We start from the raw sequence: 14494 nt of genomic DNA, 5'->3' as shown, positions 1-14494 counted from the left end.
ACAGCTATTTTTGTGGAGTCAAGATAACCAGGTGTGGAGAGGGAGGAGGTGCTGATTGTTCTTTAGCACACTCACTCACCCTCTTCCAGACCCTGGGAACCCCACTTTGAAGGGTGTGTTGTGAAGAGGGAGCCTACTGAATATCTTATTCTCCACTTGCAGAAGCTGCTATGTGGCTGAGTTGCAGTTTCTCTTCTGTGGAATTTAGTTAGCCTTTCTCTCACTCCCTTGGTGTGGAGGGGGATGGGGTAGGCAGTACTGCTTTACAGGAAGTAAGGAGGGTGCGGAGAAAGGGAGTGACTTAGGGACACTCTGCTCTAGGAGGTGCTTTCTCGCCCACACAGTCCTCCCGTTGGGTGAGGTCACTTCCCTAGGCTCTGATTGGCTTCTGAGGAAGCCTTAGACGTACTGATTGGTTCCAGCCACTTGACATGCAACAGTCACGGGCAAGCTGCGTGTCCAGAATAGGGACTGGATAAGGAAACAGGCACAGAGAGCTGTGGATGCTGTCATAGCGACCTTACTAAACATTTGAAAGCCATAAAGATGGGAGGCGGGAGAAACTTCAAGAAAGTCCCCAGCCATATTTAGGCAGGCAGATTGAATTCCCTGCGGCATCAAGTGATAGAGACTGGCAATCTGCTGTTAGATATTTTTGACCCCATTGTGAAGAAGGAACAGGGGCTGTGACTCCATTGAGGGAAAGCACCTTAAAAGCCAGGTTTGGATGTGGTAGTATTAGGTAGTAAATGTGATAGGAAGAAGCAGCCACGAGAACAGAGAAGGAAGCTGAAATAGAAACAGAACATTCCAGAGTTATTGAGCCATTTGTGATGATTGATGTGTTTCCTTTTCTAGTTCTCTGAGGTATTGTGTGAGTGTGTTGGAGGGAGGGGCCAAGGGACCTGTCTCAGGGGTTTTCCATAGACATACACCATGATTGTGGCTAGGAAGAAATCAGCAAGAAACAAAAATAAAAGACCCTGAAAAAAATCTTCTTTTGCCTAACTCACTTGCATATACACACACACCAGACCTTATCTGGTTAACTAGATCTGTGTCTATGTAGGGGGCACAACTGGCCTCCTAAATCCCACCTAATGCCAGCATGTGTACTTAAAAAAGAGTGGGAACAAAGAAGAATTCTAGATGAGAGACTGAACACACACCTCTGTCTGCCTCTTTACACGTACATCCTTTTCCCATGAAATAGGGGAAAGGATAAAGGTTAGAGTGGCCTCTGGGGAATCTGTCGTACTGCTTCAAAGACCAAGAGTCAAGAGAGATCAGTCCATTCTTGGACTCTTTCATATCTGGCCTGCTGTCCTTCCTGGCAGGTGACCTTGCTGAACAAAGCCAGAGACAAGGGACCCAGCAGCTTCCCCAGATTCCGGAATGGTTCCAGGAATGAGCTAAACTGTTTCCATTGACCTTTCCCCTACTTTCCATAGGCTCTGTTGGGCAGGCTGAAGCTGAAGCCTAAGGCTCAGTTCATGGCATGGGGGGCTGCTAGTCCTCTGGAGGATCATCTGAAAGGGCTGAGGTCAAGACATTGCTTACAAACACTTAGAGAGACCCCACACTGTTCTTGCTCAGCCCTGTATTATGTATTTGCTTGTGTTGAACAGATTATTCCCATGCCCATGACGTAGGCCGCAGGCAGGGTAGATTCTTGGGCAAGAATCGTATCCTTCCCCACCCTATGTGCCATAGCCTATTGTTCCCCTCCCACCTTGGGCTGGAAGCTTGAGATCGGGGTCTGCAGGTTTAGGCTCAGGGACTCAGGTGATTTGAAGGAGTGCTGAATGGGAGATGCAACATGCAGTTTAGAAGATAGGGAGTGGAAACTGAAGAAAATTAGAGGCTCAAATATTGGATGCCCAGAACACCCATGATTTGGTGAGAAAAAGACACATATTTTCCTCAATTCATTTTTTAAAGACTTTTTTTTTAATATGGACCATTTTTTAAAAGTCTGTATTGAATTTGTTACAATATAGCTTCTGTTTTATTTTTTGGCCACCAGGCATCTGAGATCTTAGCTCCCCGACCAGGGATCAAGCCCAGCAGCCACCCCCACAATGGAAGAAGTCTTAACCACTGGCCCGCCAGGGAAGTCCCCTCAATTCATTTTTATTGCTGTTGAACTTTGAAAGGAAGGAAGGGTGGCTTGTAGGCGTAGGCTAGTTTAAGAACTAAGCCAAGGGGGAAAGCTGCTGTTTCAACTGGGCAAAGCACTGATTTGTGGTCCTAGTTTCTCCATTTCATAGCTTTGTGCCCTTGGGGAAGTCATATCCAGTCTATGAGTCTCAAATTCTTCATGTATGAAGCAGAATTTAGACATCCACAAGGAATCTTTCAAGTCGTTGTTGATCCACTGCAAGAATCCACATAAATGTTCCTGAGAACAAAGGTGAAGATGTGTCCAACTTTTGCTGAACTCATTCCATCCGCTGGGTTTCCCCACCTCATTTTCAGCTGGACATGCTAAAGATACCTCAGGCATCTAGCAGTCCTTTCTACGAAACTGCTTCAGCCCAAATAGCCAGAGGATCAGCAATTCCATTAACTAGCAAGGAAGAAGAGTTCAAGGTCACAACCAGCAAGCCAGGACTCAAGGAGACTCCTAGGGAATTTCTGACTGAGGAAGGGGCCTATGGGGCAGGTCTCCTCTATCCCCTTCACGTAGTATGTCTGGCCAGAGGATAAAGAGGAGAAATGAGCTAAACAGAAATAACTCGTTTAGCTAATCCTGACAGAACAGTGGTGATCTCTTCTTCACTGACCTTTCCCCTACTGAGACTTACTTTTTCCCCAAGATCATTTGGGACTAGAAAGCTGGAAATAAGAAGTTCTAGTTTCTTAGAATCACCTCAAAAAGGACTTTGCCTTATCCCCAATAGGACTTAATTTGCCGTTCTGTATTCTGGAGGGAAAGGAGGTTCCCTCTGCAACTCTAATGGGAGTCAGTGGAAAGAGAGTGATCCAATCCTAACTGTAGGACCTGAGAGGCTAAGTGTGAGCAGCCTAGGCACCAAGACTTTTGGGAAAGGAATCCAGGGATTCCTCAACCCAGTCCTGACCAATGCAGGGGGTGGTGTGCCCCAGTGACCTCTGACTCTGGGACTGTTGTCCATTCTCAAACTTCTCCTCCTCCTGGGATTCTCAGTTGTGGACTAGGGGTTCCCAAAACTTGGACCCCTGCCTCTCCTTGAATCTTCTCCACCCTGTAATTCCTTTTCCCTTAGTATAAAATGGACAAGGAAAAATATCCAAATTGTGTCTCTAACATCTCTGTTACACTCAGAGTAGCATTAATAGTGGACTTCTTTGGTGGCTCCGAAGTACCGAATCTGACTGCTAACACAGGAGATGTGAGTTCAATCCCTGGGTCTAGAAGATCCCCTGGAGAAGGAAATGGCAAGCCACTCCAGTGTTCTTACATGGGAAATCCCATGGACAGAGGAGCCTAGCGGGCTACAGTCTATGGGTTTGCAAAGAGCTGGACATGACTTAACGACTAAACCACAACAACAACAGCATTAATAGTGCTAGAATAGGAGGGAGGTTAGACCTGTCTTTGCCACCAAAGGAGTGGAGGAAACAAACTAAGCTGAGTCAGGGACACAGATCTGGGATATTTCCTGTCTTGGAGAGAATAGATGACATCCCATGTGGACGGGGAAAGGAGTCCTAGTGCTCATCCTCCTTATATTCTTCTATGGCCAGAGAAACAGCCATTCTGGAGAAGAAATTCCTACCTCTAAGGAGGTCAAGGTAACTCTTTGCCTCATTTTTCTTGGGCAAGGGTGGTAAGAGGATGTGAAACAAAGATGAGCTCAGTGAGAGAAAGGACAAATGCTGACCAGTCCTTTTCTCAGCCCTCCACTTCCTGTCTGCAAGCCTCTTCCTTGGCCCCTGGACAATGTTTCCTGTCTGACCATACTTGGCTGGTCTTGGCCCCTCAGCTCTCCCATGCTTGGCCCCTGTTTTGACACTAGGTTTTCACCCTGAGCCACCACTCTACACCTGTCCAGAGCTATCAGGGATGTCTACAAACTTCTCAGGAGCTGGGCTGGGCTAGGTCAGGAGGGGTGGCTAAGAGCCAGAAAGCAACTTATCCCTCCAACTCATTGTCTTTCAGATCCCTTTCCTTTTCTGACTCTCTAACCACGTCTTTCTTTCCATGTCTCTTTTTGCCTCTTGTCTTTAGCATCGTGCTACTGAAATTAGTTTACCAATGGGTGATATGGTGAATATACTTGGAGCCTCAGACTACACATGGCACATCTTCCAGAATGTCAATTTTACTTTTAAGATTTGGTGGGGGAAGATACACTATTCTTATACTAAAACTACACAAATATATTATGCCATATAAATCAAAACTTGTAGTTTTTAAACATAAAACAGATACTTCAAAGACATTTCTGGCTTGGGACAGGTTACTTTGGATGGTTCTGGAACCCTGGGGGCAGGGGGGAAATTCAGTCTCTGTAATCTTAGGGGTCCTTCAGAGGAAATACTAGAGAAGCCCTACTTAGACCAGAGGTAACAACCTAAGACAAACCTTAACACCAGACGAGGGTATAAAGAAGTGAAGCAGGTGAGTGGAATGCAATAGGGGATGGCAAGAACTGGTAAATATGAGTCTGCCTAACTTTTTTAGCTCTAGCGGGTTGATGCCATCAAGGAATGTGGTCTCAGTGTTACCAAAGATGGTTACTTTTTAGGGGGAGCCAGACAGTAGATTTTACTGACATCTGATTGTTTAATGTTTTTGCTGTACTTAGTCGCTCAGTTGTGTCCCATCTCTTTGTGACCCCTTGAACTGTAGCCCGCCAGGCTCCTCTGTCCATGGGGATTCTCCAGGCAAGAATACTGGAGTGGGTTGCCATGCCCTCCTCCAGGGTGTTTAATGTTTACAACTAATTCAAATATTGATATTTAAGAAGAAACTGAAGAAATGCCTAAATGCTTGCAAGCTGATTCCACCCATGGGCCCATGGTTTGCTGCCTCTGACCTCTACCAACATTTCTCCTACTTTCCAAAGGTATGTGTGGCCCAAACTTGGCCTTCCAAGACCTCCAATTCTGTTCCCAAGAGCTGGGGGCAGTATGGTTCATGAGGCTGCAGGAGAGAATGGAGCTCTCCTACAGGACAGCTCGGGAAGTAGAACTAAAGAGAAGCCTTTGGGTACCCAGTGGCAGGCAACATTTTCTCCAGCAAAAGCAAAGGAGCCTTTGGTTACCACCCAACCACCTTTCCCCTGATCTTCAGGGATATGGAGCTAAAAACATATTGGGATCTGAAACAGAAATCAAAGATTCCTCAGAGCTGGAAGATGAAAGATGAAACAGAAACGGGAGAACAGGAGACGAAGGAAGGAAGGAAACTGTGAGCCTAGATAGGCGAAGGAGGAAGTTGGAATATAGACAGGTGGGCTAGAGAGGGAGGGGTCTAGCCACAGAACCATACAAGGGAAACACAGTTCTCACAGTCCTGAACCCCACCTCTCCTCCTAGCAACTGAAATCCTTCCTCTGTCCATCTATCCAAGAGGTTAAAAATATCTGAGCTGGGTACCCAGCCAGACATTTCCAAGAACTTGTTTACTGACTGTTTGATTGACTTGGAGAGGTGGTGAGCAGCTCCATCACTCAACAAGGAATAAGAATGGACCCTGAGTGACATCTCAGGGCTCAAAGCCTGTGGGTTTCACAGTTACATCCCCATGTTCTGCCTCTCCTCTTCCTCCTCCCATCACTCTATTACCTGAAGATGACCAACCAATTGGTAGTCAGAAAAACCCCAGCCTTCAGAGCCTGTCTATTCTTTTCTCCTTACATAACAGGCTCCCTAGGGGACACAGCAGGGTCACACCAAGGGAAGTGTCAAGACAAGACAGGAATAGCCTAAATTGGCTAAATTGGGCTTCATCAGTGGAGCTCACCTCCACTGGTTTTTGTGCTACTCAGTCATGCATTTACCTTAGGGAAATAAATCAAATGAAATGCAATACCTTCAAATGAGGAGTCTTGAGAGTTCTTTGTAGTGTCACACTGTATATCCATCACTCTCTGTTTCTCAGTTTATCACTTCAAATGGTGGGAATCTTTCCCCTGAAATTGTGTACTGAAAAGTTTGTTGTTGTTTAGTTACTGAGTCGTTTCCGACTCTGGCAACCCCACAGTACTGAAAAGTTGAGAGCTCAATTAACTTATTTCCAGAAGGTGGAGTAACAGAGTTACTCCAGAGGCCTGTGAAGCATGCAGGAGTACGAAAGAACTATACCATGGGGCTGTGCAGAGGGCCTGTCCTGGCCCGGTGGTCGGGAGTCCCAGTAATGGGCCACCTTTCTCCCACCACAGAATTAACTAAGGTGGAGTCAGCTTCTGTACCCCGACCTCTTCTCAGACTCCTTTGTTCCCCCAACACAGGAAGGGAATTCAGAGGAACAGAGAGAATGGTTATTTATGACAGGTCAGAGGAAGACAGTTCTGGGGACATGCCTGGGACTGAGCTAATCAAGGTGGTGGTGGTGAATATGCCTTCGCGATATCTTAGAAAATGAGCACTTGTTTCCAGACTTTCCTGGTAGTACAGTGGATAGGAATCCACCTGCCAATGCAGGGAACACAGGTTTGATCTCTGGTGCAGGAAGATCCCACATCTTCCTTAGGGCAACTAAGCCTGTTTGCCACAACCACTGAACCCTAACTCTAGAGCCCACAAGCTGAAACTATGGAAGCCCGTGCGCCTAAAGTTCATGCTCTACAAGAGAAGCCACCACAATGAGAAGCCCGGCACCAGAGCTAGAGAGTAGGTCCTGCTCTCGGCAATTAGAGAAAGTCCATGGGAAGAATGAAGACCCAGCACAGCCAAAAATAAATAAATATTTAAAATTTTAAAAAAGCACTTGTTTGCCATTGTTGAAACACTTCCCATAGGTTTTTAAAATCCTTACAGCAATCTTCTAAGGTAGGTACTGTTATTCTTTTCCATTTTACAGATAAACTGTAGCACAGGTTAAACAAATTGCAAGGTCATACAGTCTGTTAAGTCTTGGAAGTAGGATTTGAATTTAGATAGCTTGACTCCAGGGTACATGTGCTTAATTACCACACTATACTATTTCTCCTTAATAGTATAAGAAGGCTGATCTTGAACTTCTTCTAGGCTATAGACTCACCTATTGGGCCAGGACCACAGCCCTGGATCTGTAGATATCTCTGACAGGGAGTTTTTCAGCTTAGGAAATGGAAGTGGATATAGAGACAGAATAGAGACTGGGAGAAAAGTTGCTTTGTTTTTTTTTCACTCTAGAACTACTGAGTTCAGGATGCTTGAGACAAGGGCTGGGCCACTGGAGGGTCGGCAAAACATTTTCCTTATCCATCTTACGAATTCTGTCACCTAGAGATAGTCCATGGAAGGAATTCTAGGAAAAGGTCTATATAGTAGTGGAAAAACTGGGCAAAAGTCACTTCTTCAGCCCACCTCATAACCTTTAGCTATTTTTTTTTTTTTTAATTGACCAAGTGTTTGGTCAAATCTTCTCCATACTTTCCCTCCCAAATTATATCTTTGTTTTTTCCAGTCTGTTCAGAGTTATCAAGATGGTCCAGGATCCTGATTGTAGAAGTATCAGTTCTTTTCTTACTAATTTTACTTTCTCTAGCTATTTTCTCTCTTTAGATAGTTTTCTTTCTGTCTTCTTTTAAATCTTCCTGTACCAGATTAGACCTGATGAATAAATGATACTAAGAACTGGATCTCCTTTAATGGGTATATGTGTAGGTTATAGTTCCTTAAAAATTAATAGACATATGAGAAGAGTATGGGAAAGGAAGACCCAAAATATCCACCCACTTAAATGGAGAAATAGCTGGCTAGGACCCAAGGAAGACTACTTAAGTGAGCCCATATGCAGATATCCTGAGGTGAGGTAGGAGTTGTGTATCAAAGTCAAAAGGAAGTCCAGTAGAGACTTTTGTGCTTTAAGGGAGGGATGTATTTCCTCTGGGTGAACAGCTATAGCTGCTTCCTTCCTTCCTCAGATTTTTCTGTGCCAGTCACTAGTCACATGGAGCTAACTAAATTTAAAACAAACAAAAATAAAAACTCAGTTTGTCAGTAAAAGCAGCCACACATTTCAGAGCTCACTTGTCCTGTGTGAATAATGCCTACTGTATTAGTACAAATGTACCACCTTTCCATCATTATAGAAGTTCTGTTGGACTGTGTTGGATTTGAGCTATTATGCTATCAGGAGGGGATGCATATGTTCTGGCCCTTCAAGGCTCAAGTCTCTATCAGACCTTGGCTGTAAGTTATCTACCCTCTCTATCCCCTTCTTGTATCACACTCCAGTAGCCCGGCTGTGTACACAAACAACCAGAGTTGTGTGCTCCACGGTCTCCCCTTCTTTTTGTCCTGCCCTCTGGCCAGCTCTTGTCCTTGCCCCACCCCTCCAGTCCCTGGAAAACAAGCTCCAGAAAAACTTTTCCATCAACTTTGACCTGGTTTCAAATCTGGTCACAGATTTGAAAGAGGGAGGAGGCCCTAAATTCGTGAACAGGTAAGAAATGGAGGAGGCAAAGGTGAGAGTGAAGGTGACAGTCACCATGGCAACAGAGCTAGAACCTGTTGCCTTGATAAAAAACAGGAGGCGCAAAAGAACTACTGAGAATGAAAGCTAGACACAAAGACTGAACTGGAAAAGAATCTTTTCAATCCCACTTTCTATTCAATTTACATTGATTTTATGAACCCTGTTGGCTCAGATAGTAAAGAATCTGCCTGCAATGCAGAGCCCAGGTTTGATCCCTGGGTCAGGAAGCGATACCCACTCCAATATTCTTGCCTGGAGAATTCCAGACAGAGGACCCTGGTGGGCTACAGCCCATGGGGTCGTAAGAGTCAGACACAACTGAACTAACACTTTCATTTTTAATTAACTTTTAGGAGTCTGAAGTTGGGAATTATTATGTGGAGATCCACAGAAAAGCCAACCCCCCTCTCCTAATAAAGGCTAAGACTAGATTTGTCTGCAGAAGTTTAAATGTAACAGAAATCAGAAAGTATGTTAACCTCTGCCATCTCAGGGTTTATCACTGTAAGTCACTCCTTTAGGAATAATAATAATTTCAATTAGAGGTGGAGTTGTGGTATCAATCTGTTATTACTCTACAAAGAAGTAACAGGAACTGTAAAGCATACCCTAAAGAGGAAGGTGGATTTGAATGTTCAGCAAACATTTACTGAGTTATGATCATGTGCCTGGATAGGAATTGTTCTAGGAGCTGCAGAGATTAAAAAAAAATGGTATCTGTCTTCAAAAAACTTGATATTTATAATTGTAAAAATTCTTTAGTCCTATATTATGTCTTCCTACATATAAACCATGTTTTTACTTCCAAGAAACTATGATGATATCAAAATAAGAAATAAAAGTACCATAACACTTTCCTCCCAAATACCCTTACAAAATTCATTTCTCTGTATTTCAGGAGCTCATTAAACAAACAAACAAAAAAAGCTTTATATACTCCAAAGTTGAAGAAATTTAGTAATGATTAACTAAAGATGTAGAAAACTAGGTCAGACCACCAGAAGACCCCAGAATTGGACAAAAGACAGCGTAGCTCAAATTCCTTCCCTCCTCACCCTCCGAACCCCCATTCTGACTACAGTCTTTAGGATCAGTAAGAAATGGTTTCTCTATAGGGTTTTCAACAATCTGAATTGTGAAGTAAGGGGGAAAGCTCCTTTAGGCACATTTTCTTTCTAATAACTTCAATTTATCTTACAGACAAGAAGAGAAACATTTTTTTGCCATTAAAAAAACTTTATTTTTATTTTCTTTTTTTTTTTTACAAAGAATACCCCCAGCTGGGGTGAAAAATATATCTGGTTAAGTACAAAATATAGTTTTTCTCATACAAAAAGATATACAATTAAAAAACAAAAAATGAAACCACCTTCAGCCCACATACTTTTTCAGAAAAGGGTAGAGCGAGCTCAGAGCTCTGACACAGGACAGTGAACAAAGTGCTAAGGCGGAGAGTGACTGACCAAGTGCTAGAGGCTGCAGTGAGACAGGAGCTGTCAACAACCCTGTCTCCTAACACTGGGCAGGAGTGAGCCCTTGGGGCTTCTGTGAAGATCTGCCTTCTGGTTTCTCATGGCAACATCTGGATGCTCTCATCACAGTGTTGGGGCATTTTATCTAGGGTTCCTCCTTGGGTTTGGAGAAGTCACAGTGGGCAAGGCTGATAGCAGCAACCCTTACGTAATCAGTGTCAGAACTGCAGAATTCCGTACACTGCGACAAAGTCTCAAAAGCAGTAACACTTTTTTTTCCCTGTCATTGTGCTTACCCCTAGAGACATAGTAGACCAGTTTTAGCTTACATCTGAGAAAGGAAAACCCAAATTTGACACAAACTAAAGTGCTAAGGACATCGCCTCAGAATCAATTCCAAGGAGTCACATGAAAAAAAAAAAATTCTCCCACATAAAAATGTTTGCCAACAGGAGAACACAGTGCAACAAGCTCTAAAAATGGCTTTTAAGACCTCTGGTGGGGCACAGTTACTACTGCCTTATGACTGATTAAAACTACTTTCTGAACAATGAAACTTAAGAGCTCCTCCCCTTTAATTCGCGTGGGAAGCTTGCTCAAAAGTCCAAACCCAATCAATTCTGGAGGGCTTTTCTTTTTCTGTAAGTGTACAAACAATGGGGAACAATGATTTTAAGAACATCCTTTTCCCAAAGTTTTGGCCATGACCATTTTTTCTTTTCACTTTCTTAGTTTGCTAAATTGGCTCTCCTCCACATGGCAGAGGTTCAAGATCTATTGTTATAACAATATCTCTATTATATAATCCCCTCCATTCAACCGTGGGAACACCATTCCAGGATGCCATTTCTACCCCTTACTCCAAACTACTGAAAATGCCTCAATTTTCAAAGAGATTCAAGAAAATGGGATGGGCCTTAGTTTTTTTTCTAATGTGTTTTTAAACCCATCTAGCAAAAAACTCTGTATCACATCATCTCGCTGGCTGAGGACGAGTGCGCACCCTTTAAGGCCCAGGAGATTGCCTGCTGATCACCTCCCACACTGGAGAGTCAAGAGGCTGGGGTGGACCTGTACCCCACTGTGGAGACTGTTGAGTCTCTAAAAAATTAAAGAGTCCAGGAAGAGAGATGAAGAGAAACAGGTAGGTACAACTGCTTCTTTTCTTCCATATGCTCACTGCACATTGTTGTTCAGGACGGAGGGATCAACCTGGGAGGAAGAAAAGAAAAAGAGTATTTTAGCTTGCGTAAGAAAAAACACAACAATCCAGTCTGGAAATCCTGAGAAGTTAACTTCTTATAAAAGGCTTAGGACAAATGTAGTGGTAAATGACAATTCTCACCTCAGAATAAGTAGGTGGTGGCATGAACCTGAACTCAGGAGCATACATAAAAATAGGGCTGTCTTGAGAACCATCTGTGTCCTCTAGCAGAGGAGTAGTGGGGCTCTCCAACCGGTGATCTTCAGCAATGCTATCCATATAGCAAGGAGGAGCTAGAGAGATAAAGCATGGAGATAATAAGAAGCCCAGCCAAGAGAAGCCTAACCACAATTTTACAAACCCACCCAGGCCAGAGGGGAAAAAAATATCATGTGTCTGGCTCACCTTCTAGGGTATCTGGGATGTTAAGGTCTACCCAACTCATCTCAGAGCTGGTTTGGCTGGCCATGCTGGACGTCCGGCTGCTGAGGCCTGACCTGCTGCCAATAACCAGGGGCAGGTCAAGAATGACTTTCTTGGAGCCAGGGACGCTAACGTAGATCTAGAAAGGAAGACATCAGTTTGTTAGGCTAGAAACCTGGAGAAACACCACTATCGTTTTGACAAATGAACAATTTCTCTCTCCAACCCCACCCATCCACTCACCAGTAAGGAGTATTCAACTCGCAGGATATTGCAGCCCAAGATAGAAGGCCTGATTTTCTGCACCCGAAGGCTCTTGCCACGCCATGATGCACAGGTTCCGGAGATAATATGATTGCCTCTGACTGATGACAACTTCTGCGTCAGCACCTTGGTTTGGCCATTGGCAAGATAAGTGTGGCGGGCTACAATGGCAGCTTTGGGGATCACGATGCGGGAACACGTATTTTCAAAATCAGCATGGATGTTAATCTCATCACCTGGCAATGAGAAAGATGAAAACTGATGCTCAGTGCAGTCCATGACTTTTAATCTGTTCCTGGCTCCTGCCCTTACTCCCAAACCCACAGTTCCTGTTTTAAGAGTCTCTCATTTTAAGCACTAGATTTTTACCTTCACAGAATCCTTTTCTGTCAATTCGTGCAGAGACAGACACCCGCCCATCAGGTATGAACATGCAGGAAACTTTCTTCTCCTTTTTAGCTGACACAGGTTCCTATGTAGAATGAAGTGGAAAAAGATGTTTTAAGAATCTCTAGAGATCCTTTCTCTGCTTCTCTTTCCACTGCTTAAAGTAGGTGGTTTTCTCTCCCACCTTGATGACTTAAGGACTTGATTCCCTGACAGGCTTCACTTTAATGCCCTAAAAACCTAACTACTTATCTCTGAAACCCAGAAGAATAAACTCTTAAAATGAATCTCACCAGTAAATCAGGAGTATTGACATCCACTAGATCCATCACTTCAAAGTTTTTCTTTGTCTCTTGAGTTGGCTGGCTGGGACGATCAAGAAAAGCTTTCACCCAGTAGTCCACACACCCATATTTTCCTTTGAAAGATGTTCCCAGAGGCCTTTATCAAGAAAAAGGAAACAATTTAAAAATGCTCTCCAAGAAGAGTAACTGATCAAAAGAGGGGAAGATTTTTACAGACAGATAAGATCACAGATGCATTTAATTCATAACCTACCCCTGAGGAAGCTCAAAGCCGAACTTGTATTCATATTTGTTTCCAGGTCTCAAAATCACCATCTCATTCTCACCTGAAGGGAGAGAAAAAGGAGAAGCTTCTAGGTCTCCTGTTACACTTAAAATCCATCTGTGCAATAAGGAATTCTTGGGCAGCGTGCAAGAGTAATGCAGAACCCCTTATGTTCTTAAATGAGATACTGATGCATTCGCTGAGCAAAAAGTTGCAAAGCCCTGCAGTCCTGAAGGGCTCAACCTATCAACATCTCAAACAAGAAGCAAAGAACAAGCAATTTATTAAGACATAAAAACCTTTCAATAACTAAGTCAACATTCCTCAGGATCACCCGCAGAACACAGCACCCTGAGAAGTTGCACAAATCACCCTTTTTTGGGGGTGGGGTGGGGGTTTGCAAGTTAAAGCTAAAAAAGATAAAGAAGCCACACAAAATTCAAACCCCACAACCCGAGCAACTTAGGATCTACAGTGTGGGCTTTATCCGTATCAATTCTCTTCTTGAATCCGCTTTCAACCTCCAGCAAACAGTTGGGTCACTTACCAGCTGGTTGGTCGTCCAGGAGAAGCGTGTCTTCGTAGCGTAAGTAGTCCAACGTCTGCTTGCACTGCTGGGATCCCTGCATCCACAGGACTTTGGCCACTCCGCAAGCCAGGATCCTGACAGCTTTGACTCGAGTGACTTCACACACTTCCACTATCACCCGGCCAGCCACCTTCTCCCCACTGCCGTACACCTTTTCGGGGTCGTTAAAGACTACCTCGAAAGACTTGATCTTCTTGAACATCACCATGTTGGGCTGGATTTGCTTAACAGTTAAAAATGAGGACAAAACAAAACTCTCAAAGGACCCTTTGCTGTAAGTTAAAACTTTTTCACTTCTCAATTCTCTACTAAATTTTCAAAAACACGTCCATCCAAAAATGTAAGTCGCGAGTTATATCAAGAGATTGCAAGAGAAAAATAAGCTCTTTCTTTCTAACAGCTGGAGGAAAGCTCCGGCTCTCGGCGGGCAGGCTTAAAGCGTTCCACCTCAGAAGACGAAACGATAGTTTGCAACTGAGAGCCGGAAACTGCTTTATATAGTAGCCCGGCAGGCAGGTCCACGCGAGCTCTGGCCTGGAGGCTCGTGCTCCCCTCGTGCACAGCTCTCCCATTGGCTGCCCGCTCCTTGTTTACCAGGAGCCCTACCAATCAGCGAGGTCGCAGCAGCGCGTGGACACAGTGTGCTCCTGGCGGGGAAAATGGTTGTTGTGCATCGCTGCGGGGCTGGGAGGAGGGGGCGGAGGGGCGGCTTCCCATGTGCTCAAGCAAGGAATGCTTCGCTGACCCCAAAATCTATCCGAGGCCAGTGGTCTTAGAAGGGAGGGTGCGGATGCTTTTGGAGTGGGAGCTATATTTTGAGGTAAAAAGAAAATGTGCTTATGATGGAATTTCGTGCCTAACCTCAGCCAATGTAATTAATTTAGAGGCGACTGTTTATTCCCGGCTCACAAATCGCAAGTCGTGTGAAAAACAATCCCAGAGCTCCAAGAATACTTTAGGATGGGGCGGAG

The 14494-nt window shown here is 44.2% G+C and overlaps 1 protein-coding gene across 1 annotated transcript; it reads right to left on the bottom strand.

Moving 5' to 3' along the window:
• Positions 1 to 9850: 9850 nt before the first annotated feature.
• On the bottom strand, positions 9851 to 14110 carry TXNIP (thioredoxin interacting protein). Its single transcript, XM_061408614.1, has 8 exons — positions 13482 to 14110; positions 12923 to 12995; positions 12658 to 12805; positions 12347 to 12449; positions 11957 to 12213; positions 11696 to 11852; positions 11432 to 11583; positions 9851 to 11298 (listed from the first exon to the last, which is right to left on the bottom strand). The coding sequence occupies exons 1-8, from the start codon at positions 13729 to 13731 to the stop codon at positions 11263 to 11265; spliced, it is 1176 nt and encodes a 391-aa protein (XP_061264598.1). The 5' UTR covers positions 13732 to 14110; the 3' UTR covers positions 9851 to 11262.
• Positions 14111 to 14494: the final 384 nt, after the last annotated feature.

This window comes from Bos javanicus, chromosome 3, assembly GCF_032452875.1.
Source record: "Bos javanicus breed banteng chromosome 3, ARS-OSU_banteng_1.0, whole genome shotgun sequence".
In the NCBI taxonomy this organism is placed as follows: Eukaryota; Metazoa; Chordata; class Mammalia; order Artiodactyla; family Bovidae; genus Bos; species Bos javanicus.
The sequence above is the reverse complement of the archived record's forward strand: the minus strand, read 5'-3'. Positions and strand labels throughout refer to the sequence as shown.

What these genes read in the sequence shown, in the direction of transcription:
- TXNIP (XM_061408614.1), bottom strand. Translation starts at nt 13,731, where the DNA reads ATGGTGATGTTCAAGAAGATCAAGTCTTTCGAGGTAGTCTTTAACGAC. An exon ending in CAGAAAAGGATTCTGTGAAG is followed by an intron (nt 12,214 to 12,346) that starts GTAAAAATCTAG and finishes TCTCATTGCCAG; the next exon opens with GTGATGAGATTAACATCCAT. An exon ending in GAGTTGAATACTCCTTACTG is followed by an intron (nt 11,853 to 11,956) that starts GTGAGTGGATGG and finishes CTTCCTTTCTAG; the next exon opens with ATCTACGTTAGCGTCCCTGG.